Source organism: Parasteatoda tepidariorum, chromosome 9 (genome assembly GCF_982258835.1).
Source record: "Parasteatoda tepidariorum strain Cologne lab strain chromosome 9, Ptep-v5.0, whole genome shotgun sequence".
Classification (NCBI taxonomy): domain Eukaryota; kingdom Metazoa; phylum Arthropoda; class Arachnida; order Araneae; family Theridiidae; genus Parasteatoda; species Parasteatoda tepidariorum.
The window spans coordinates 100,275,036-100,300,508 of record NC_141763.1 but is presented as its reverse complement, the minus strand read 5'-3'; the positions used below and the strand labels follow the sequence as shown (position 1 = coordinate 100,300,508).

Sequence of the window (25,473 nt, the reverse complement as noted above, 5' to 3'; positions counted from 1 at the left end):
CATAAATAAAAAAAAGTCATATGCAATTACATTACAAAAGAGTCATTATGAAATTTGAATAAACCACTTAATAAACAAATTCAATTCACCTGAAATTTTAAATTCCCTTAAAATAACGTTTCAAGGATGATTACAGCTTTCATATGTAATAAACAATACATGAAGTTGAAGCACCTTTTTTTTAGAGTACATGGAGTGCATTTTGGCAAAAAAGTGGCAATTAACAATTTTTAAATGTAATTTTTACATTTCATAACCCAATGACCTGTAGAAATTATTAATCTTGCCCAGTATTATGAAGCACAAATTATTTCTAAAGATTATATTTTGAACTATTAAAAAATTATTTAAAACAATTTTTTTTTCTTTAACAAGCAGACAGATACAAAAAATTAATTTCAATTATCCAAATTTGTGATAGACTAATAAATTAATAAGTGTAACGTTTAAGACCACCTGTTTCTACAAAATTTTATATTTTAGTGCTAAAAATTAAGTAAATAATTTAAATATCTAAAAATATAAAAATAATTTTATATTACCTGGGTAACCATCTTTATTTAAATCACCCAAATTTGCAACAGAGAGACCAAATTGTGAATCAGATTTTCCAGTCAGTTTGATAGGTTCTGTATCTTCAGTTATGCCCTATGCAATAAATAAATATTTTCAGTTTAAAAGTTGATAATAAAAATCAAACATAAAGGTAACTTATATTTTAATTATTTGCACAGTAGATATTGTAATAAGCAAATATAAATGCATGATTTATTTAACATAATTAAAATCAACTGCAACCTTAATTTCTTAAATAAAATTTTTATTTAATGGCAAAACATTTGTCATTATTTTGTCATTCTTTAAGAAAAGTTTAAAAAAAATTTGCCATTTTAAAAATATTTTCTGTAAAATATGATGAAATTAATATTTAAATCGAAGAATAATTAATAAGCCACTCTTAAAAGAAAAAATTATAACTTAAAAAACATCTTGATCTGTTTCATTTTATTAAGTAAAATATACAAAATAAACAAAATGAAAAAAACCGAGCTAACAATTCTATAAACAAAATATATTCAACTGTTGCAAATATATTTAAAATCATTCTTCACAGGTTTCAAATTAAAGATTTCAGTGAAAAGTACCAAGTGGAGTTTTGAAAATGTTTGAATTCATGAGTGAGTAAATTTATTAAAATTTACAATAGAGAGAAACGGAATTGCAGTTATGCATCAATTATTTTTTATTTGTATAACATACTTTTTAAAATAATTTCATATTATTTTTATAAATCAAAAGAAAACTTCTAAGCATACTTACAAATTCTGAATTCATGTAAACATAAACAGCTCCTCCAATACCTTTAGAATAGTAGAATGGTGAACCAACTACAAGATCTAAATAGCTGGAAAATAGTAAGTATGTCAATAAAATTTTTTAAAAATACAAATAAGACTTTTATTTTCTGTGGATAAAAATCAATCCATAAAAGTCCGAAAGGTATATTTATTAGTAATTGCAAACATGGAATGTGAATATGTTTTGGCGGAATAATACATTCATAACATAAATTCAAATTAAAAATACTTTAAAACAACAAAGCAAAAGCACAACAACTTCACAATATTACATAACGTAACGACTTCATGTTAACTTAAATTAATTGTTCAATCTACAAAATTAAAACTATAGATTACACATGTGTTTCTAATTTATTTTTCTTCTTTACATAACGATTCCCATTCGCATAATTAACACATTTTTTTAAACAGATCTTTTTTTAACATACTGCACTGATGCAACTTTCAAAATTAATAAATAAAACAGATATTGTAAAAGACATATTATAAGAGCTTAATATGTCGTACGAAACTTTTAAGACAGGTACAAAATTAATAAAAAAAATTTAACAAACTCACCCATCACTGTTAACATCGATAGTGGCCAAAGAATAACCATAAGATGAGGCAAATTGTTCTCCATTGAGTACCAGCTCAACTAAGAAGATAGTATCCTTGCCTTTTTTCTTAAAGAACACAACCTGACCCGTTCCGTTACCCCTGGGTGCACCACCAACGAATGACGTCTCATTACCAAAGAATTTTCCTGATGTAACTGACATTCCTATATTTTAACAAAAATGAACAAAATGAAACAAATTAATCTAATGAGTTATTTTTTTTTGTGACCCCTGGGACAGCTTAGAGGAAGACCATGTTAAAAGATAGTTATAAAACAATCTATTCTGCAAGGTCTTTAATAAGGTAGTTTCAAATGTACAAAGATGCTAAGTAAACACATTCCTGATGTTTCTATACATTCTAAAGCTAATTTTCTTAAAACAACTAAAACTGAAACTCATCACTCTTCAATTATGCAGATTAATAAATAATTTAACTTTCAAATGTAAGTCATAAAGGTCCGAAAGTTTAGTGTCAATGTAAGTTAAAGTTATGGAGCATTGTTGACCCATAATGTAAAAAATAATATTTCTTAATATTTTTATGGGTTGATTAGTTTTTTTATTTAAATCAAATGAGGTTGTCAGTTTCTACTGATTGATATTCATCAGCTGTAGCTAACTAGCATATAACAAAATTATAACTATAAATCATTAAAATAACAATTCTTTTTTTAATTGATTACAAAAATCTGTGTTAAGTTTTTGAATCTGCTACAACATTTAAAATTTTAAGGCTAATATTTTTTAAAGAAATATTTTCCTTCAAATTTTCTGGAATGAAAGCACAGAATTTAGCTTTTTCAAAATAAGTTACATCACAATAAAGTATGCAAATTCTATGTTAATGTGCATTGTTAATTAAGGTGGATTTTAAAGGCTTAAGTGAGATATTTCAATAGAAAAAAATTCCAGAAGGAATATGATGAGCAGTTGATTTACCAGTAAATATTTAAAGACAGCAAAATCACAATTGTTTAAGTAACACTATTTTTTTAAAAAAAGAAAAGGTTACGAGAGTTTTAATTTTACAAATACATATTTGCAACTTTTATTATATTCTTTTTCTATGCAATAAGACATTTTTTACAAATAATTGCATTTTATCAAGACACAATAAATAGTTATGCTTAAAAGCATCAAATGTACATTATTTCACTTATGTTTAAAGTGAGTATATTAATATTATTTGGTCAAGGATCTTTATCAAATACTACTTCAAAATTCGCAACATGAACAATCAAAATAGCATATTGATATATATAATCGATGCATTACTTTTTTTCACTTAGTAGCTTTTATCGGGTTTTTTTTTTTAAACATTTGGTTTAAGTATTTTAATAGCAAAAAGCACTACCTACCTAAGTAACTATACTTTTCAACTGCAGCACCATCGTCTAAAAGGGGACCATATCGCCAAGTAATGTCAGCACCTAATTCAAATTTGATGCTATTTGTAAACACTGTGCCTCTCCAAGTGAAAGGTCCAGGAGTACCGATTATAAGTTTATCATCCTATTGAAAAAAGGAAGAAATTATTAATATTTATTAAGTTTGAATGGTTCTTTGAAAATATACTACAAATAGAAATAAAATTTTAATTCTCAGTGTCTTGGAACAACATTTTAAACTTGTTTTAGAGCAGCGTGGAGTGCTTGCAAGTGACTTAGTGTGAGTATCTCAATCCTGATGGGTTGTTTAAACGTGGTAGTTGCTTACGTTAGCAACTGTTCTTCCCATTCTTTTCCGTGTAAGCCAATCCGTTAAGTTTCAATTCTCTTAAGTGCTAAGTTTCAATTCCATATTTTTTCACAAAGATTTCAATTCTTTCAAATTTTATTTAACACAAAGACATGCACGAAGCCGTGTAGAGCATAAACAAACTAATCATGCATCAAAGTTTCCAGATACACAAAACAAAAATACATCGCAGTTACAACAAAATACATGAACAAATAATAAATCTAAGTTAAATAAAAGAAGAAGACAAGAAAGAATTAAATTTAACAAATTTCAAGGATCGCTCGCACGTCTCTGTATTTAAATAACTTCACGCTAATTAAGATTCTAACTTGTGTGGAGAAACTTAGCTTAACTTTAACACACCATTTTGTTTATAAACTATCAGATGGTGCTGATGTCAGAGGTTACATGTGTGGGTATGAGTAATCTTCTTCTTCTTGAAGTGACCAATTGGAAGGTATTTAAAACAATATTTTCAATTTTTCTAGAGTCGTAATAATGAAAGAAATTTTTTGCGTAAAAAATGCTTATTTAAAAATAGGTTGAAGTAGCTTAGCTGGTTTGGAAAAATACATTCAGGGCCGGATTACCCATTAGGCCATGGTCTGGGGCCCCCTTAAAATTGATTTTTTGAAAATAAATTAAGAAAAATTGAGAAAAACAATGATTTTTCAAATTTTTGCAAAATGTTATGATTATTTTTTAGTTCTAATTTAATAAAAAAAAGTGAAATTTAATTTATTATTATTTATTTTAAATATGCTTTCTCAAATGAAAAGATATATAAATACTTTTATATTTGAATAAATAAAAAATATACGAGAAAAAAATGTAATTGAAGGGCCCCAAAAATTTGAATGACCTAGGGCCCTGCGTACGCTTAATCCGCCCCTGAATACATTTCAACAATATAATAAAGACACTCTATGAAAGTAAGAATACATTTTTCCTATTTGACCAGAATACATAAAATTACATGTGATCTTAAATAAATAAAATAACAGACAAAATAATAAAAACAATTTTGATATACATTAAAACTTGTTTAAAATGTCCTAAAAGTTAATAACTTGAAAATAAAAAATTAATATTTCAAGCTATTTTCAAAGGATATTTTGTTGCAAAGTGACTGAGATTTTGTTAATCAAATAACACAGGGTTTATTCTAAAACATGAAGTTTAAAGTAAATAACCATACACTTTATCTATAAATGAAAATTAATTTTCAAAATTAAAAAAGGAATGTTTTTGTAAGACTCTTAACAGTTTTGTGTGTGGAGAATTTTTATAGTATTTGCAGAATCCATCTATTAAAACCATAATTTTAATAGAAATAAAGTGAAACCCCTCATTTATTTTATTTGGTGTTTGCTGAAGTGGTCTTCATAATTTATTTTAATTCAACACATTATATATGCCGCAATTACTTGCTAATGTTAACATGCAAATACAGTGAAACGTCTCGGGAGCGACCACTGTCCGTTCCATAGGTTGCCTCCATTGACTTCAAAATTGTTATCAAAGGAAATGGTTTTTCGCAAACTATTTTCTGTCAGTGACATTTTCTTGGTGCGGAAATGCCGCTTTCGTTGGCGTCTTGAAAAGACGTATCAATGAATAAAATTTAGCATCGACAAAAATGATCCCATCTGATATAATTATGTGTAAAAACAAATTTACCAAGTATGAATGATAAAGCTAATTATGTTTCTTGTTGAAGCTTGCATTTATTTTACATCATAAAAATGAGTTAAAAAATGAGAAGGTTTGTTTGTTTGAGATGCTTCTTTTTTCAAATATAACTTTTTTGCTTATTTAATTTTTAACTCTAGAAGTACAGCATTGTTTTTAGTGCACTCTGACTGAAACATGAGGATGTATCGTTAAAAAGAGCTCTCTAAATAAGAGCCTAAGACAAATATTTTATATAGATTTTAATCTACTTATATATTTTGGTAAATTTTTAATTTTGGAACTTTTTTGTGTGTCCTGATTTGATTTTTTCCGCATTTGGTGCAGATGTTTGCCCGATCGCTGGGAGAGGTTTTAATGGTTTCAACTAAAAGTTTTCATCAACACAAAGTCCATGGAAAACAAATCTGTACCTCCCAAAAGTGGTCGCAAATACAGGTGGTCTTCCCTGGAGGTTTCACTGTACCTTATTTCCTACAAAACAATACTAAATCAATAATTGTAATTACATGTTACGCATACTTCTGATATGTCAGCACTAGTACCAGCCTGGCAGTAGCCGAACTGCTCGTGTGCTTTGGCAACAGGACGTCCAACGCAGGGTTCCCAGATATTATCTTTCACAAGATCTTGATCCAGAGAATAGCAAACACCCAGACCCCATTGGTAATCAGGTCCTTTCTTAACTAAACGGTGGGCACAAGTCTAGAGATGAAAAAATATATTTAATAATAAAAAGTATTTATCATTGTTATTTAATATTATAAGACAGTATACTTTTTATATCTTGAAAACTTTGCCATTTTAAAAAAATATTTTCCCCTTGTCATTATATATCCACCTAATGTTAATTTGAGCTCTTATGTCGAAGAGTTTCTTCTCAAATCTTGTTGTGTTGAATTTTTTTCGATATAAAAACTGAATTTTTTTCAGAAAAATCACAATGTAAAATTATTGCCCACTAATTCTTTTCTATTTCATGCATAATTTTTGTCTTACATTTAAAAATAAAATTATCATTGTTGTATTTAGACTTATAGTCAACTATCATTACATACATATTTAATAGTAGTTATTCTTATGCTTCATGACTCAACTTTTTAGAGTGATATTTTAGAATATATATTTTTACTTTTTAGAATATATTTAGTTCCGAACTTGTTATCTCAAAAACTCGCTATCTCGGAATTTTTTTCAGAAAAATCACAATGTAAAATTATTGCCCACTAATTCTTTTCTATTTCATGCATAATTTTTGTCTTACATTTAAAAATAAAATTATCATTGTTGTATTTAGACTTATAGTCAACTATCATTACATACATATTTAATAGTAGTTATTCTTATGCTTCATGACTCAACTTTTTAGAGTGATATTTTAGAATATATATTTTTACTCTTTAGAATATATTTAGTTCTGAACTTGTTATCTCAAAAACTCGCTATCTCGGAATTTTTTTAACCTCCCGTCAACTTTGAGATTGCGTCTTGATACTCTACATGCATTTATGTATAAGTATATCTTAAATAAATACCTCAAATATTTAGTCTAATTTTAGTAATTTCTTTTAAGCTGAATATATTTTCAATTTAAAATAAATAAATAAACAGTAAAGGAGAGAGTAGATGTTTAGAGAAAAAGCAATAATATTATATTATTTAATTGCTAATTACCTGCTTTTACTAATTTCTAAAACATTTTCTGAAGTTTCAAATTATTGAACCCAATTTATCCAATTGAAACAGAGTAATAATTTTAATTCAAAAACTTTTAGTAAGATAGCAGGATTAAAGATCCATTTCAAAAGTGCATTAAAAGGCGTCAACCCTCGCCACCTTGGATTTCAGATTAAATTTTTAATTTTCGTTTTCTTGATATTTTTTTGTTCTAAATTTTCGATGATATAAGTGTTACTTGACTGACAATATCTTACAAAAAAGGTTGAAAATAAAGAGGTTGTTTCATTAGATTAAGAGAAATAGCACTTGATAATTATTATGGAATTTTCATTAAAACTTTAAACCAATATAAAAAATATGTGATTTGTGGTTCTGAGACAGTCATTAAAAATTACACATTTGTCAGTTTTCAGATTTTTTTAAATTTAATTTTATTACAGTTTAAACTGATTTGGATGATACTAAAAAATTTTATAACATAAATTACACAATAAAGATATTTTTCAAAAATCTAAAAACCGACAAATATATACTACATAACCGCTGTTTTCGGAATTGTATTGGTATCATTTTAGCAGGAAAAATAAATAAATAATTTGAAATAACACATATCTTATATTTCAATTTCTGATTGGGTGTCAGCTTTGTATTTTACATGCATTGAAAGATACTGCCAAATTGATTAGAAATCCCTACTCAGTTTATTTGTGAAAATTAAATAAAAATGATTAGAAGTATTTATTGAGAAAAGCGAGAGACTTTTTAAGGGAAAAATATTACATTTAAAAACTGAAAAGAACAGCCCAAAAAACTTGAGTATTAGCTGATAATAGCACTATTCAATTTGTATTATTCAACTCCTTTTCTATTTTAAAAACCTGTGATGGCCACTTTATGAAATAGATAAAAATTAAAAACAACAAACCAAAAAAAGAAAGAGATTTAATATTATTTAAAGTCAGAACATTAAAATTTAAAGATAATTTTTAGAGTTTTTTTTTTACTATTATTATAGATAAAATTATTAATAAACAAAAATAAAATTTATGATTCATAAAGCAAAAGAATATAAAAATATGCGTAAGCACATAATAAAAAGAGCAATAGAAATTACAAAAGTGAAACTTTTCACGAGCCTTACCAATACAAAACCTCCAGGACCTTGACTTTTAACAGTAACACCAAGCCACTGATCGTCTCGAATAACTTCGTCTTCCGCAACTGAAGATAAAAAAAAATTTATCTGAGTGCGCTGTTTATGGATTCAAAATAAGCATAGGTTTTAAGTAAAATGCAATAAAATAAGGTAAATATTTCAAAATAAAGTTTGAATTAACAATGAAAACTGACTGAAAGATAATAAAAATTTATTGATAATTGAAAGTAATGTACAGCTTTGCTTCTAAATGCATCAAACTTTAGAATTCATTTCAGTGTTTAAATGATTTTGCCTTTTCAAGCTAAATTTCAAAAAAACCCTCCATTCCGGATCTTATTTGTCCGCGATAGCAAGACTTCATATGAGCCATTTCAAGAACATGAAGATTTCTTCAGACAAGACCAGATATGCAGACATTGCCCTCAAAGCAGAACACATTTTCCACTGTCAAGCCATTCTGGCTGCACTTTTTGAATTTGTCAATCTTTTACACAATTATGCATATTTCTTTCCATCCTTGTTTTTATAATATAACACAGTTAGACTTAAGTTCAATAAAAATAATAACTGATTTTAGTGGAGTATCAAAATATAATGAAAAATCTATCACAGTTAATTCTGTATCTTCAAGTTTTGCTTCTGTGAAATTAATATTAAAAAAATGAAAGGATTACTGAACTCTCACGCTGACCAGAAGTGAAAAATAGCTCCAACGATAAGAATGAAAATATCCTTCATTTAGAGCCCCTTGGACTGATGTTCAGAAGTTTTCCTTTCCATGCAACAAAGTGGGTTAGTTTCACTCAAGAAGCCCCTACTCAAAAAACCCTACAGTTTGTCTAAAGAAAGAACTCCCCATGCAACAAAGTCTAGGGCCATCTGCTGCTATGGAAACAAGCATTTTAAAGAAGGGAGCTTCTTTCTCTCCTGATTCCCTTTCCCTAGTCGACCGGAGTCAAAACCTTTCTTAAATAATGACCCAACACCCTACCTTAAATAATTAACCACTCCCGAAAAATGGCTAGGGGAGTTCTTTACACAGATAGATTATATTCAGGCAAGTTTATCTAAATGTTTAATTTAAGAGTTCATTTGTTTTCTGGTTTGGGTCTAAAATTGCAAAGCTATGATAAAGTTGAAAATTGATATAACAGTATATCCAACATGCATCAACCATTTAACCTCTAACTATAAAGTGTTTGCGTGAAACACAATTTAATTCTGTTTATTTATATTTTTTAACTGACAAAATATGTATATTTAGAAAAAAAAATTCCATGATGGAAATAAAAAAACTGTGAGTTAGTATTGAGGAAGGTGTTAAGTTGGTCTAAAATTCAACAGAAGAGCTTTGAATGAGGAATGTTTATTTCCATGGTAGACCTGAATGTTTAAAATTTAAGTTAGTAGACAGCGGCCGGTACTCTCCAATGACTTAGTAGCTACATTTTGCAATTTTTTTCTTCTCTTTTGCTTAGGTTAAATTTTATTTTTAAAAGAAATTTCATTAATAATCTACAGCTATAGAAAGTTAATTCAACAATAAAAATAAAATAAATTTGTGACAAAATTTTGGTATACATACTGACTTTAAAGAACTTTATGTAAAAATATTTAGGGAAGCAAAATACATACAACTTAATGTATACTATACAACTTTAAAATATGTAAATTGTTAAAGAACTCTCCACCATAAGTTGATGTATTCTGAAGGATCAAAAGTTTGAATGGAAATATAGGACATTTTGTTAAATGAAAATTCTCCAGACACTCTTTCTACATGGATGTACTCTTATTATTAAACGATTCTTAAAAAAAAAGCAATGGGGAAAGTGACCAGTAGTTTATTTAATTTAAGTCATCATTTTTTAAATTTTTCTTTTCTGGCTTGCCACATGACGAGAGATTTTTTTCAGGTCAATTCCAGGGTACAATAAAAGATCAAATTATCTAAAAAAAACAATGCAATTAAAAATACTTACAATCATTTTCATCTTCTATACTGATTTGTTCACAGTCTTTTGGAAACGTACTGACAGGACATCTGTACACAGCTCCGGAATGATTTGTACTGAACTGACTAGAATAAGCTTTGGGCGAGCCCACTAATAAACTATAAAAAGAAAAAAATAAAAACAGTTAGTCACAATCACAACTCATAGTAATTTATCAGTATATAGTAAATTAAAATCGGTTTTTGATAATAAAAAAAACTATCATTAGTTCATACTTATGATAATAAAGAGTTCTTTGTAGTAATAAGAAAAGGGCAGGGTGTTTTCTCACAGAAAAGGACACTTTGAATTTTGAAAGAGCACTCACTTATCACCGTTAAAATTTTATCAAGATGTTTAATATTAAATATAAATTTAATTTGACCCTACTTTAAATTACCCTCCTTTACTATTTTATGTGTTTACTTTACAAAGTCATTCTCACTCATTATCAAAACAACAAAAAAATTTGAAGTTTTTGAAAAACAATTAAAGGCAAGCTGAAAGACAATCAGTGTACTTTTCTTTACAAGTAAACTAAATAAGTAAAAAAAATAAACTTTTCCATACTATTTTAAATTTTATATTTTTAAATTTAAGCTAATAATTAATAATTATTGCTAAACAATTGTATTGGTCTTTTAATGACTTTATATACTTTCCGTTTTTTTTAGTGTCTTGAAAAAAATATACTTTTTCCTAAAGAAATTTCAACTGTCATTAAAAATCTGATCTAATAGAAGAATTATCTTCAAAACATTTAATCCAAATTATTGAAAGAAAAAAAAAATCATGTGAATATAACTCCACAACTAGAACTGTATAACTAGACAACAAAAGAAAATTTTTATTAAAATGAAATTCAAAATTAAAGTTAAATAATTATCAATAATTAAATAAATTAGAAGTGAACTTTTTATTAAAACAGGTGGTTAAAAAAAACAATCAAAATATTAAAAAAATTTTAAACCAAATCCTAATAATAACATGTTTCTTAATAACTTTATTTTAGTTTTTCATTACATTAACTATTATTAACATTAAACACATTTTAAGTTTTTTTATCATAAATAATTCCAGAATAACAACAAATAATTATTTAGGAAAAAATTACCGTATGAATTAATCTTTTTAGACCAACATTGTAAAATTGGAGCTAGTATTTTTAAATGAATCTTAATAAAAAAAGGTAACACAATTTTTTTTAGTTGGTGATAAACCAAAAAAAAAAATTAAATAAATAAAATACAATATTGAAATAATAAATTTAAAAAAAATTATTATTTTAGTAACATAGAGAAAAACATCCGTACAACAATGTTAATAGTTTAAGGTTTTTTTTTTTTATTGTAGCAATTATTATAAGTAGAGACCAGAATCAAAAAAGGCATGATTGTTTACAAATATCTCAGAATTACACCGCTTCTCAGTAAAAACCTGTTTTCTTTAAACTGATTCAATTTTTTCAGTTCATTTCACTGCAAGTTCTTCTTTAATTTACAAATTAAGCATACTTCAACTGATTGAACGGATGAAAAAAATAAGAAAAGTTTTTGGCGGTGGCTATTAGTTTTGTACTAATGGCGCCATCTTTTGCTTCAATATTGAATATTCGCTTTTATTCACAGCTTGGCCAAGATTCACAGAATCTCACTTTAATAGTTTTAGAGATAAAAATAAATAATCACATTTGAATAATAATAATAAAAAAATATATAAATCTAACCAATTAAACAAATGGGGTGGGACATTGTGAAAACAAGCATAAGGATAGAAATAACGAAATAACAAATGAAGAAAATTATACAAGTTTAGGAACTCTCTTTCATGGACTTCTCGATAATATTGTTAAAAATAATATTAACATTTCCTTTCTCATATATTTAACGATATAGCACACGGGGGAAGACACAAGCTCGAATGTCAGTGGTTTATGCTCTCAGCTGACGTAATACATCCTTCGTGGTAAACGTTTTATAGAGAATGCCATCGGGCTAGCCTAGGGAGGTTTTCCTCTTAATGTAACGGAAATGCTGGTTAGTTCCATCAATGCAATTCGAAATCAATATATTGATACAAAGCATTTTATTCTCATGGCTACGAAAAATCACATGGCTACGAAAAATTCAGAAAGGGTACACTAAAGTCATAAGTTTGGGAAACACTGCTTTAAAGCATTTTTTATCCTTATTAGGATTAACTTGTTCACAATTACTGTCTGGTTCAAAGATTTTATTATAAATATGGATTCTGAAGAAGGAAAAGAGAATGTTGAATAGTTTTTGATTGTGTGGGGGCGGAGTTATCGACCATGCCAACCGTCATCTATCAAAAGGTACCTCGTGATTGAATCAAGTTAGCATGTCTTATATACCAGCGAATTGATGTTTAATTTTCGTAGTGGTAGTTACGCTACAATTGAAATTGAAAATGAATCCAATCGATGCAGTTTTTACAACCCGTGACTTGAAATGCTGTGACGTCTATAAAAGTCTATCCAAGGTGGGGGGGGGGGGAATATTCGACCTATGGGTAATCAGTGATTGCAATAATGCCATCACAATGGATACCTGCAAGTGACGTGTAGTATGTGTATCTCGATTCTGATGGGCTGTTGAAACGTGGCATTTGTTTATGTTAGCAACTGTTCTTTCCATTCATTCTATTTCGAATAATCTAAGCCCGTCAAGTATCCATTCTCTTAAGTGACACAATCTATATTCTTTCACAACGATTCTTTCTCTAAATATTTACACAGAGGCTTAAATATAGGAACGGAGCCATGTGGAACAGAAACTAATGATGCATCGAAGTTGCCAGGTACACAAAACAAAACTATATCACGGTTACAATAAAATAGGTAAACAAATAATAAATTGAAGTTAACTAAAAGAAGTAGACGAGTAAGAATTATATTTCAACTCATTCGATGGGCGATATGTATTTAAGTTATCGTTGATTAACATTCTAACTTAGGTAGAGAAACTTAGCTCCACTTTATTGCGCCATTTAGCGGATAAAGATTAGCTGACGTCATAGATCACAAGTGTGGGTACGGGAGGTCTTCTTCCTGAAGTGCAAGTACCCAATTTTCTCTCTTTTGTAATTAATTAATCACCAGAACATTCTTTTTCATAAATTATTATTAATTAATATTAATTTCCTCTTAAAACCAATATTAAAAAAATTGCACCCCTTGATGAGGATAGCAAAACATTGTGTCGCCTCATTTTGGGAAATTTTATAACAACTCAACTCAGCACATATTCCCGTGAGAAACTTATTGCTTCTGATTCCGAACTTCACAGAAACACTTATCATGTCATTCGCAGGTATAAACCAACTCATTATCTTCTTTATGATACTAACATTATATCAAGTCTTTTATTACCGATCATTTTACTCAAAAAAACACACACACGGCATCCAGAGCATTAGAACTTATGATGATATTTGCACTTTTTTCCCCCTTCTTTTTTTTTCTGGAAGTCCAACAATGCCCCCAGGCATGAATAATTAAGTAATGAATTCCTGCTTTATTTGAAAGCGCACTGCCAAATTATATTTCTTAGAAACGAGGCGAAAAGTGTACAAGTGACAGTTGGCAACAATCATCATTAACTACAATCAAGCACTTCCTGAAAACCCCCTCACAGTCTCTCCCCCCCCTTTCCCCCATGACACCGCTAATGAACAAATAGGGCTGGTTGACTAACTTTTAGAATGAGAAAGTCGGCATCGTCTTATCGTCGTGTTTGTGTGAGCTAATGCCAATTGGAATACAGTCAATTTTAAGACAGTCATTCCTTACCTTGCATTCACTTTCTACCCCCCCCCCCTAACCTAGAGACCTACATTAAAAACATTCAGAGTTCTGAAAAATGCAATTCGGCCTGAATTGTAGAATTAAAAACTAAACGGGTGCTAATAATATACCCTGGTAGAAATGGAGGTTGCGGCGCTTTCATTTTATGATCGCCAAAAATGTAGAACATAAAGTGCTAAAAAAATTTATTTTTTTAATTTCTTAAAATACTTTAATTTTTATTCTTTTGCCAAATCAAGATGATTGGGAACTACTGAAAAGGTTGGACAAACCTTCATCCTACCAAAATCAAATGTCGGTGTTTTTGTCGTGGGCCATGAAGGCATTGGGGGTGCAATTGTTCTTGTTTTCCAGTGGCGCCATCTCTAGCCACGAATTCAATTTCCGCCACACCCATACGTCTTACCCGTTTATAGGACAGACCCATTTATACATCCATCCATTCATCCTCAGATAGTATTTGAACTGAACTAACCATTGATCTGCAAAACTATTTTTGTGCTATGTACCCATTATTTTTTATGAACGAGGATTAAGGGTCAGGGACCCAGGCACTTCATTAATCTACGGCTATGCCAGCTACCGTGACTTGAACTGAACTAGAGCAGGATCAATCTGCAATTCAGTACCCTCAAAAGTATAATTGGCTGTTGGAACTAGGAGAACTTTGTTAACCGACAAATTTAACGTGCACCATTCACCATTAACTAGAAGGGGTGTCTTCGGCCGGCTGGATTCGAACTCCCGGTTCTCACGAACGTGAACCCAAATTCCTGCGAACCAGGATATCGCGGCCACCAAATGCTGATAAATCATGTATATAAAAAGAAATGTTACCAAATGTTGATAAATTAACAAGTTATTTAAGTGTTCAGAATTTGAATAAAGCTGAAAATTTAAAAAGAGCAAATTATATCAAAAAACCTTTGAACAATGAAATGATTTTGGATTGCGGTATGATACAGTATTAGTATCACCTTAAAGGTAAATTAATGAAATGTAGACAAATAATATCCATCAATTTAAAGAATGGAATTCCTGAGAATTGAAAGACAGAATGGAAAAATGTTTATGCAATCTATTGATTTGAAATTTTAAACTTGAGTTACAGCAGTTTAACTGTAAAAATTTTGAATAATTAACAGGAAAAGGCGAGTACATGACGGTCTTTTTAGAAATCTGGAAGTAACTAAAAAGCAAGAAGAAATGTGACAATTAAATTTACAATGTTAAAAATTTTTAATTTGCATAAGTTAAAACAATTTTGTATTTAAAGTGGGGAAATTGTGAAAAAAAAAAGGACAGCAATTGGTTTGTTCTTTTGATAATGTGCTCTTAATTTTAGGTACTAACATCATAAGTGCAAGCGTTGAGCAAAAGAAATATAAACGTTTCCTTAATTGTTGAGAAATGCTTTGAAGTTTCAATTATTAAACGTCGCTTGAGGCAACAAAATAATTTAATTCAATTTTCCTTGACTGTTCTTTAAAACTGTATAAAAAAATAGAAACAATTTAGATAAATGGAGATTAAATTGGAGTAAACGGAAGATAGCTTTTGGAAAGAAAAGGGACAACAAACACTATAAATAAGACAATGTTAAACTGAGAATCTATCATGAGTCCTTGGGCGCCAAACGATTAAAAAGGTCATTTGTGCGAAAAGAGTTTCAAGCACACTGTAAAACAAATCGTCTGCCGTAAGTGGCTCCTGGCACCAACGGCTCTTTTTCTCTGGAATAATTAACTTAAACCCTGTAAAAGCAACTAGATTTTTTTTTTTTTTAAGAATCTTACATAAGTGCATACTTTTATGATTTAAAAAAAAAAGGAAAGAGAAAAATATTATTGATTTTATAAATATTATTTAAAATAAACAAAAACAATAACAAATTTTTTAGTTCATTAAAAATGTTCTTAGTTGACCCCAATTTAAAAAAAAAAAAGTTAACTAAGGTAATTGTAAACGTTATAGCTTACAAAAGACTTAGAAATATTTAATTAGAGGAATGAAGATTTTTCATGGTTTTATAATTAATAATCTTAAACTAAGTTTAATGTCAGACAGTTAAATTTGCAGTCCTTGTGCTATATCTAGTTTAGTTATGAATTTGTTCTTGGCGCATAAGGCGAAAAAGAATGAAATAAGCCGAATTATGCCATACGACGAAATAAAAATTTAAAAGAACAACAATGAATGTAAAAAATGGTTATTAGGGAAACATATTTCTTATCATAGAATTTAGGTATTTTATTTTGATTTAAAAAGCGCAATAGGAAATACTAATTTAACATTTTAAAGATACTTTCTTGTTCTATTCACAATTCCTTCGTTGCATTTTTACTCGAAATATTTTTTTTTTCTTTTAAAAAATTTTATTTCTATTCCATTGGCATTTTATTTGAAATAATTTCATAAAGGCAACCGGAAGATTAAATATATTATGAATCTAAATATTATCGGAGGATTCGAAAATCATCATTTGTTATAAAAAGTATTAACTTGCGGAACCTCTTTAACGGAACCCTAGGATGCCGAGGAACTCCATTCGGGAACCGTTGCTTTAAAGGATCACCCAAGTTAAGCAGCATTTTAGCAGCACTCACTGATTATTAAACTTTAATGGAATGATAGATTTAATATTTAGCACTCGTTGTATCATTTATATCAGTCACACAATCTAATATATATAATTCTCTTACGTAGCTCCCAAATTTTGGCTGCATTTCTTTTCCGCCGGTGGCAACGTTTGTTTTGTTTTGTTTACGTTACTATTTCTCTTACACGGCGAATCGACCCATGATTGCCGCTAAAAATGTCACATGCCAAATCTAACTGAGGTGGCTCAACATATGATATAGCGCTTTTAAAAACGGAAACTGAAATAACCAGAGAGCATCAGCTGCGGCAATCTCATACTATTAAGCTAGGCAGAAGTGAGTAGTCGTTGTCGATAGATCTCTATTTTAGTATTTTGTCAAAAGCGCTTTTTTTAACGAATTTATATATTACGAATTTATTTGACGATTTTTGATTTATATCACGAATTATACTATAGCACATTTCTAATAGGTTTAACGAATTACATGTCATTTATTTGAATTCAAATTTATTTTAATGACTTAGTATTTACTAAAAAGATGTAATTTTATTTTTTTTTAAAGTTTTTATATGGATTTGAATGATTGTTTTGAATTCGTAGAATTTTTGTGCATTTGCAATGTACCTAAGTTAGTAGCGAGCGAAGCAACCTTGGTTTGCGAAGCAAACCATATAAGATTGCGTAGCAATTTTCGGGGGTTGGCGAGCGTCAGCGAGCAGGCGCCGCAGCCCACTAGTATAAATAATTACATTACCGTGCATAACCGAAATCAAGAAAATGTCTACTTTCACTGGTGATTGTCAAATATCACGTTATTGCTTTGGTGAATGTCCAAAATATTTGCTACATCTGATTTAATATTAATTTATTCGATATTTTAATATCTGCTGAGGATAGATTAGGAAAAACATCAGTGTTCGGTTAAATGCATACTGCGCAATGTTACTTGACCTTATAAAAAACATTAATGTAGGGCATACCGGGCAATGGAACTTCCCTAGACCTAGTATATATTTCGGACATGTCAACATTCACCGGTGAAAGTCAACAACCACTCATTTCTGTCATTCACAGTAACAATTATACAAATTTCAACTATCTTTAATTATAATTTTTTTTTTTTTTGTCTTAGCGCTCGTACAAAATATAATGCAAAAACATTCCAAACAGCTGCAAACGTTGTTCTCATTGCTTGCAGACTCCCTCCCCCCATCGATGCATCAAAAGACAACTAATCCCGCTGTTCATCAAATGTTATCTTCAGCAGAGCGCGATAAAAGATGAGACTAAAATAAAACCATCCGGCGGGGGTGGAATAGGATAAAAAGCTCAGAGATCCAACTTCGGATTTAGAAACCAACTTTAAATTCGGGGATAGATCATCGCATGGGGGCTATTTCTCCATTCCAGGGAAATGAGATTTTGTTACTATGGAAACCGCATTCTGCAACAGACATTCAGGCGGTATTTTTCTCTGATTTGAATGTGTTTCTGTTTGTATCATTTTATACATTTAAGGAACGAGATTTAAAAATATATTTTGCAATTGCCCTATAAATGTGTGAAAGTACAAGAATGTGAGAAAGAATTTTTTTTCTTCACTCGTTGTACATGAAATTTTTTTTTTTAATAGAAAACACATTCAGAACTGTTTAAGGAATACAAAAGATTACTTTGCATTGCTATTATTTACATTGCATTCATTTTTAAATAGACAATATTTTGATAGGAATTAAACTAGCAAAAATGTTTTTCTAACAGCGACTTTGAATTTCTTATATCCCTCATTTCTTATAACTTTTCAAAATTCGTAACATAATTTTGCGATCAGTGTTTCATGTATATTAACATATATTCGGGAGTATTTGATTTTTTAAATAAAAATAAATATATGAATAAAAATAAACAGCATAAAAGAATTTTGACAAGGAAGTTAGCAGAGTTCTAGGTGACAAAACAAATAAATAAATAAAGTATAATACTGTTTACGTACTTATATAAAACAACCCATTACGCTATGTATAAAGTTACTTTTCCTGTTACGTGGTTGCAATGTTATTATATCACTGTGAATGACCGAAATTCAAGGTGGTTGACTTTCCCAACGGTGAATGTTGACAATCACTTAGTCGCTTTGGTAAATATATACTAGATCTAGTTGATTACCACTACCCGGTATGCCCTACATCAGTGTTTTTTTAAGGTCATGTGCCACTACTCGGTATACATTTGCCTGGTATACCTTACATTGACGTTTTTTTAAGGTCAAGTGCCACTGCTCAGTGTGCATTTAACTGGTATTCCAGCACTGATGTTTTTCTTAATCTATCCTCAGAAAATACTAAAATATCGAATAAATATAATAATATCAACGAATAAATTAATATCATATCGGATATAACAAATATTTCGGACATTCACTAAAGCGACCATGTGATTGTTGACATTCACCGGTGAAAGTCGATATTCTCGAGATTTCAGTTATTCAAGGTAACATATACACGTAATTATTTACAGAGCATATTTTTTGCCATTTACCAGGCTTATTGAAAGTACAGAATTTTTGATTGAGCAATAATTTTAATCTTAATGAATCTCTTGATCTTACATTTTGCTCGAAGGTAATCATTGTTCTTCTGCAAAGAAGTCAAAACCAATATCATAGGAACAACCAAATAAAAAAAAAAGAAACATTCTTGCAGACTATTTTCAAGCGTCGTTTGAACCACTGGTTGAAAGTCCCTGCTGTAGAACATTTTAGAGCTTGGAGCACGGATTTTCTTACTTATTTAATCGCTTATTTTTTTTTTTTTTTTAATGAAATCGGAGGTGGAATTAAATTGCATTTATTTGGGAAAAGTTCGGAGCACAAATGTAATACTTTTGGAACAATAGTGACTAAGATTCATCTTTTATTCTAACTTTTTGTATTCGAATGCTCCTTTTCTTTCTTTCGAAGGTATTTTTTGGGTGATGTTGCATCTTGAAATAAAATGTCAGCTTTGGATCCGGTTTGACAAAATGTTCTGAAAAGAACCGGTTAAGGGAAAAATTTGCCAGAATGTTTAGAAAAATAGCAGATATTTGTTTTAACATGTAATGCGTTCCAACAATTGAAGTGACTTCGCATTAAAAAAAAAAAAAAATTGTGCTTTGGGACAGATTGTCAAAAGTTTTTGATTTGATTGATTATCGGAAAAAAATTCTGAAAATTCTTTTGTAAATGCCTGTCCTTTTGGGTAACATCTAGAGGGTGGATTAGAACAAGTTTAGGGAATTTTACTGGATCAATTTTGAAGCAATTAGAAAGAATTGGAGCATTTTAGGTAGAATTTACAAGCTCCTATCTCATCTTTGGCTAAAACAAAATCACGTAAAATTGTAGAATTCTATTTAAATTTTATTTTCATCAAGTAATGTTTTTGAGGAAAATTACCAATTAGTCCCACTTTGGTGAAAAATTACAATTTCATCATTTCATGAAATAACAACTCAAAAATTTGCGATAATTACCAAGCCTTTGCAAATCAAAAATGAGCAACATAAACAAGAACTGCATTCGAACGAAACAAATCAATAAAATACAAATAATTTCCGAAACCAATTCTTTAGAAAAAAATATTTTTGTTTTGTTATTCAAATGCTTATTTTATCGTTAGAAATCTTTCAAGGATTCATTGGAAAATATTTTTTTATCAGATAACATAAATATTTTTTTACGACGGAAGAATCATTAAATGTAAGAATTAGTTATTGTTTGGATGCTTCGTTGATCGTCTGCTTTAAAGTTATGCGTCACTATTTGATGTAATAGGAAGTGTTCCATTTTAATTCTTATAAAAATATATATACAAAAATCATCTAAGAATCTTTTAATATTATAATCCATATTCAAAATTTTTTACTAAAATGTACTTTATGTAAGAGATTTCCCAAAAATGTACTTTCTCTGAATACCTCATTTCGAACCCCCAAAATATAGTGAATAGCCGGAATTTGGGAAATATGGAAACAATAGTTTGGTCGAAGAGCGGTCCATAGTTCGGAGGTTCGGACCCCTTAATGCTAATTTCATTTTTAGCGTATTTCGCCATATCTCCAGAAATTCGTAGCGAATTCAGAAAATTTTGCAGACTATAATAAAGTTTGTTTTTCTTAAGATAATTCCATGAAAAAAAGAAACATTTTAGTAAATATTTATATTTTTTATCATTTCATTTAATACTAGCCAAAGAATTTTTGAATTGTAAGGTATACAATTTTTTACATTTTAAATAATTAATTTTTTTATGGCAAAATACAAAATTTGTGCGAAATCGATTGAATATTTTCTGAGAATTCGAATTTTAAAAAAGTCGTATATTGGTAAAAGTCGTAGGGATGCCACCACCGAATATTTATTTATGATTATTGCGCACGATACAAAACTAGAATAGTTAGTAGGAAATAATAACACTGCAACTTGCAAGAATTTATTTATTTATTTAATTGCATTACAGTACCATTTTACTTTATTTTACATATCAAATTCGATCTGAAATGTTTTTCATTTCTGAAATGTTTCAGTGTTTTTCTTTTCAGTTTAAAAATAAAGAATTTTAAGACTTTTTTTTAATTTGAAAATGATGTACAGAGAAAATAGAACTACGCCATTTTCAAACAGATAATCAAAAATTAATAAAACAAAATGAAAAAAACAAAGAAAAAAGGGTTTAATTTATAAAAATATAATGAGTCAACCAATTAAAGATAATTCACAAAAACCTTCGATTAAATTGAACAAAATTAAACAATGATACTGCAATGAATAAATTAATAACTAAATAAAGAAAATTAATTTCCTTAAAATCAACACAACCTTGAATCAATTTAAAACAAATTAAAATATTAAATATTCAATTCTGTATTCTAAATCAAAGCATCATCCTTACAAATTATAGTTTTTTTTTTACGAGCTTCAAAAGCTATAATTTAAAAAAAATAACATAATAGCCGAGAGTAAAAAGAAAAAATCGCACTAAAGGTCAAACAAGACAAACAACTTATAAATAAAATATTGGATAATTAAACCAATTCTTTGTCGAACATAACTATTCATTCATGATAAAATATGCCGAAGAATTTGATACGGCAAAATGTTCTTGGCCTATAGCCGGGGTCAGGGGCTTGGACAGAATTTTAAACACGGGTGGAAGCGGTTTAAGCGTTAAACTATTGCAAAATTCTGTAGTTGGGGTGACAGAAAGCGAGTTGTGCTTTTTAGCACTCGGCTTATTTCATTCCATGCCAGTTTAAACTCTCTCGCTACGGGTGGTCCATCGGTCACTTATAAATTTTTTCTAGAATTTCCGGTTTGGGTTCACTTTCTCAAAGTTACGATGACGTATTTCATGAATTCATTAAGAAACATGATTCAAGATAATGCGTTCATTAAAATAAATAAATAAACAGAATCATTCATTTCATTGGTTTCTTGAATGAGGACAGTTAAATGACAGGTTAAACTTTGTAGCATGTGATCAGAACAGTTCTTCTTTAAGGGGGCATCCATCTTTCTCAGCATTAAATTATAAGCCAATATAATGAATTGTTTTGGTCAATGGTCATCATGCAGTCATACGCAGTGGTCAGAAAATCATTATTTCTGTAGTTTACTACAACTACTTTTATAGTAGTTTGTAGTGACTACAAACTACTTTGGAATTGTAGTAACTATTTCACTACTTAAGTTACACCCATGATCAAAATAGTTTTGAATAAGAAATTGGCTTACATTTTTTTTATTTTATTTCCAATGAGCTGCACAATCGGTCTTGCCGACGAGCAGATCTAGTGCGTTCTCCAGAGTTGGTATCCACTCCTTCAGGACCACCACAATGGGTGAGATACCGATGGTCATGTTAATTTGGACGTCTAGTTTCTGCCACACTAGATGGCAGCACCCAGACTCTATTTGGATGCTAAAGTGCACTAGGAATTTAATATTGCCGGAAATGCCAAGAGCCTATACGGCACTCCAGGGATCTTTTACATGCCGCATAATCATACGGCATGGCCGCTGAGGATTTTCTGCATCCCGAAAATCCGGTGTCTGGGCCGGGATCGAACCCGCAGACTTGGGCTCAGAAGGCCGACGACAAACCAACTGCGCCACCCAGCCACAAATTGGCTTACATTAAATATAAGAGAATAACTATGAAATATTTATTTATTCAAGTTTATATGAGCTAGTTTGTCATTCTGAAACATTTTTTTCGAATTAGTTCATTTAACTTTCAACTTTTTATGCCATTATCGACAACGAATATTTAATTTAAGAAATGCGACATGATCAAATCATTGCAATTTTTTAATTGTTTAATGCTTTTTTTATTTTCTGAGAAATGAAGTTAAATCGAAAATACATTCCCTTCCTTTGAAATAACATCCATGTTTCACGAGTGTGCATTCACGTTTGAAAGTGTGACCTAAGTGAGTAATGATCTTTTTTACGTAATGGCTAGTTTATTAGTAATACGCGATTTAAAATACGTCATTTCTGTTAAAACTCGGTTGCAGCCACAGAGTCATTTTCATTGCATCCATTGAGAGAAGATTTGTATCCATCAAATTCGAAAAAGTAGTTGCGTTAAAACCGTGTTTCTTTTCTAAACTAACATTAAAAGTAGTTGTCATTAATCGCTACAAATGACTGTCGTTTTGTTTCGCAAAACTCGCTACACTACTTTTTCTTTTTTTTAGAAAAAGTGGCACACTACACTACAAGTTACGAAAAAAAGTAGCGACTCTAGTAAAGTACTTCCGACCACTGGTCTTATGTTCTGTAAATTGTTAAAGAATTTTAGGAGATAATGCAAAAGTTTAGTGTCTTACCTGTGCAGCGTTACGGGAAGATTACCCTATCGGTAAATGCTTTTTTTTTTTTTTTTTTTTTAAAGCATTTAGAAGGGGATTAAATTGAAAGGCATAGAGCTCTTGGCCCCGGGAAAGCCGCTACATTTTTTTTTCTTCTTCAAATTAGTAAGCTGAAAACCCCTTTGGCTCCTTCCCGAAGGTAGTTGGTGCGAACAGATACCGACACGTGTTAGAAAACGCAGTGAGTCCAATCACATAATCTAATCTTTACTGGAAAACGTTACGAACGAAGTACGTCTGGTTATGGTTTAGAAAGGTATAATAGCGGGTGCACAAAAACGGTGTATTTTCTTTAGGAACACTTTTAGTTCATACCTCAGAAAAGGATGTAACGATGAATGGATTGATAAAAACAAAAATCAGACGAGGTTATACTGCGCTCAAGTAGGAGGTATTATTCATAAAATATTCAAAATAACTAAACAGGGGCAGGAACAATGACGGAGACAAAAATGGGTAGTTTTGGTTTGTGGAATACGTATTTACTAGGTGTTAAATCCAAGAATGTGGAGTCGGAATCTTGAACAAAAAAATTTTGTCGATGTCGGAAAAATGTGTTCGTCTCGGTTAGTTAAAAGTTGTTAAGTCCTTAACCTCCGTTCTTTTTTTCTTCTTTTTTTTTTTTTTTGAAAAAAAAAAGTTTTTTTTAATCTTATGAAAAATATGAAGACAAACATTTATAATCATGTGAACGAAAGTCTTACTCAAATGAATGGTACGACAATCATTTAAATTTTAACTGATCACAAGTTTAATTTACCATAGTTGAACAATTTTCAGCTTATAGAATTATTATATTAAATACATTATAACTGAGGTATCCTTTAATTTCTAGCTTTAAAAACCAGATTTGCGTAGCTAAGATGAAAATTTAATAAAACAAGGCGTATAAAGTATGATGTAGTCATTCCTAATAATTTCCTTGTTCGTTGAATATTCACTCAACTATGTTGTTGTAATGAGATGTGTGTGTGTTGATAGTAGTTTTGATATTAATGAATCGGCATAGCACTAAGGGTTTAAATTCAATCAAAGTTAAATTCAAAAGTAAAAAAAAAAAAAAAAATTTAAAGCTAAAAATGAAATTAAAATTCCTAATTTTAATCCATATAAAAAGGGTCATCGTTTTAAATAAAACTTATTTTATCTATTCAATTTTACGAGCTTAAGATATCTTTTTCCGACACACAGACCTTGATCCTTCGGAGGGTTAATTCGAGCTGATAGGCCTTCCGGTGGGAAAAAAAAAGAAGTATCAACTGAAGATGTTAGGATGACCCAATTGGTGGGCTCATTCTTGATGAGGATAATGATTATAATTTGCAGGAAATGATTCATTTTACACTCTCCCGTTATTGTTATGGCACACGTCGCTTGAGCCTCAACCATCAAAAAAAATTTCACATGTGAAGTGGGGGTGGTTTCGAACAACATTTTAAGGGCATTCGTGCATGGCAGTTAAGTGTGTTGAGCGGAATACATATATATATTTCTTTACAGCGATCACTGGGAGTGTGTGTTGGGGCGTAAATTATCGTTCCCTGTAACGAGATGTTCGTAAGATTTCCTATACTCTATGGTTTCCTCAACGGTTTCATCCATAGGAATCCAATTTTGATGCGTATTTGGTTTTAATCCATTTTCTTTCTTGATACAAATGACGATTTAAATTAAAAGTTCTAAAGACGCATTTTCACTGATAAACCGAGGAAAGGGTGTGCATACGGAGGAACATATTTAATAGTTAAATCAGAGCTATTGTAAGAGTGGGGCAAGAAGGGCATTTATCGCTTTTTCAGGACTCTTAAGATACCAGATTGTTTTTTTTTTTTTTTTTTGTTTAAATTATTTTATTTTTCTTTAATTTTCTTCTACAGATTGAAATACAAAATCCCTGTTTTT

At 29.8% G+C, this 25,473-nt stretch overlaps 1 protein-coding gene across 1 annotated transcript in view; it reads right to left on the bottom strand.

The window, feature by feature from the left end:
• LOC107454271 (integrin alpha-PS1) overlaps positions 1-25,473 on the bottom strand; it is a 179,587-nt gene that overhangs the window by 23,556 nt on the left and 130,558 nt on the right. The window contains exons 2-8 of the mRNA XM_016071396.4: positions 10,217-10,347; positions 8,217-8,296; positions 5,918-6,100; positions 3,322-3,475; positions 1,920-2,124; positions 1,321-1,405; positions 543-648 (exon numbers count right to left, since the gene is read on the bottom strand). Coding sequence (XP_015926882.3) covers positions 543-648; positions 1,321-1,405; positions 1,920-2,124; positions 3,322-3,475; positions 5,918-6,100; positions 8,217-8,296; positions 10,217-10,347 — 944 coding nt within the window. The remainder of the gene's footprint in view (positions 1-542; positions 649-1,320; positions 1,406-1,919; positions 2,125-3,321; positions 3,476-5,917; positions 6,101-8,216; positions 8,297-10,216; positions 10,348-25,473) is intronic.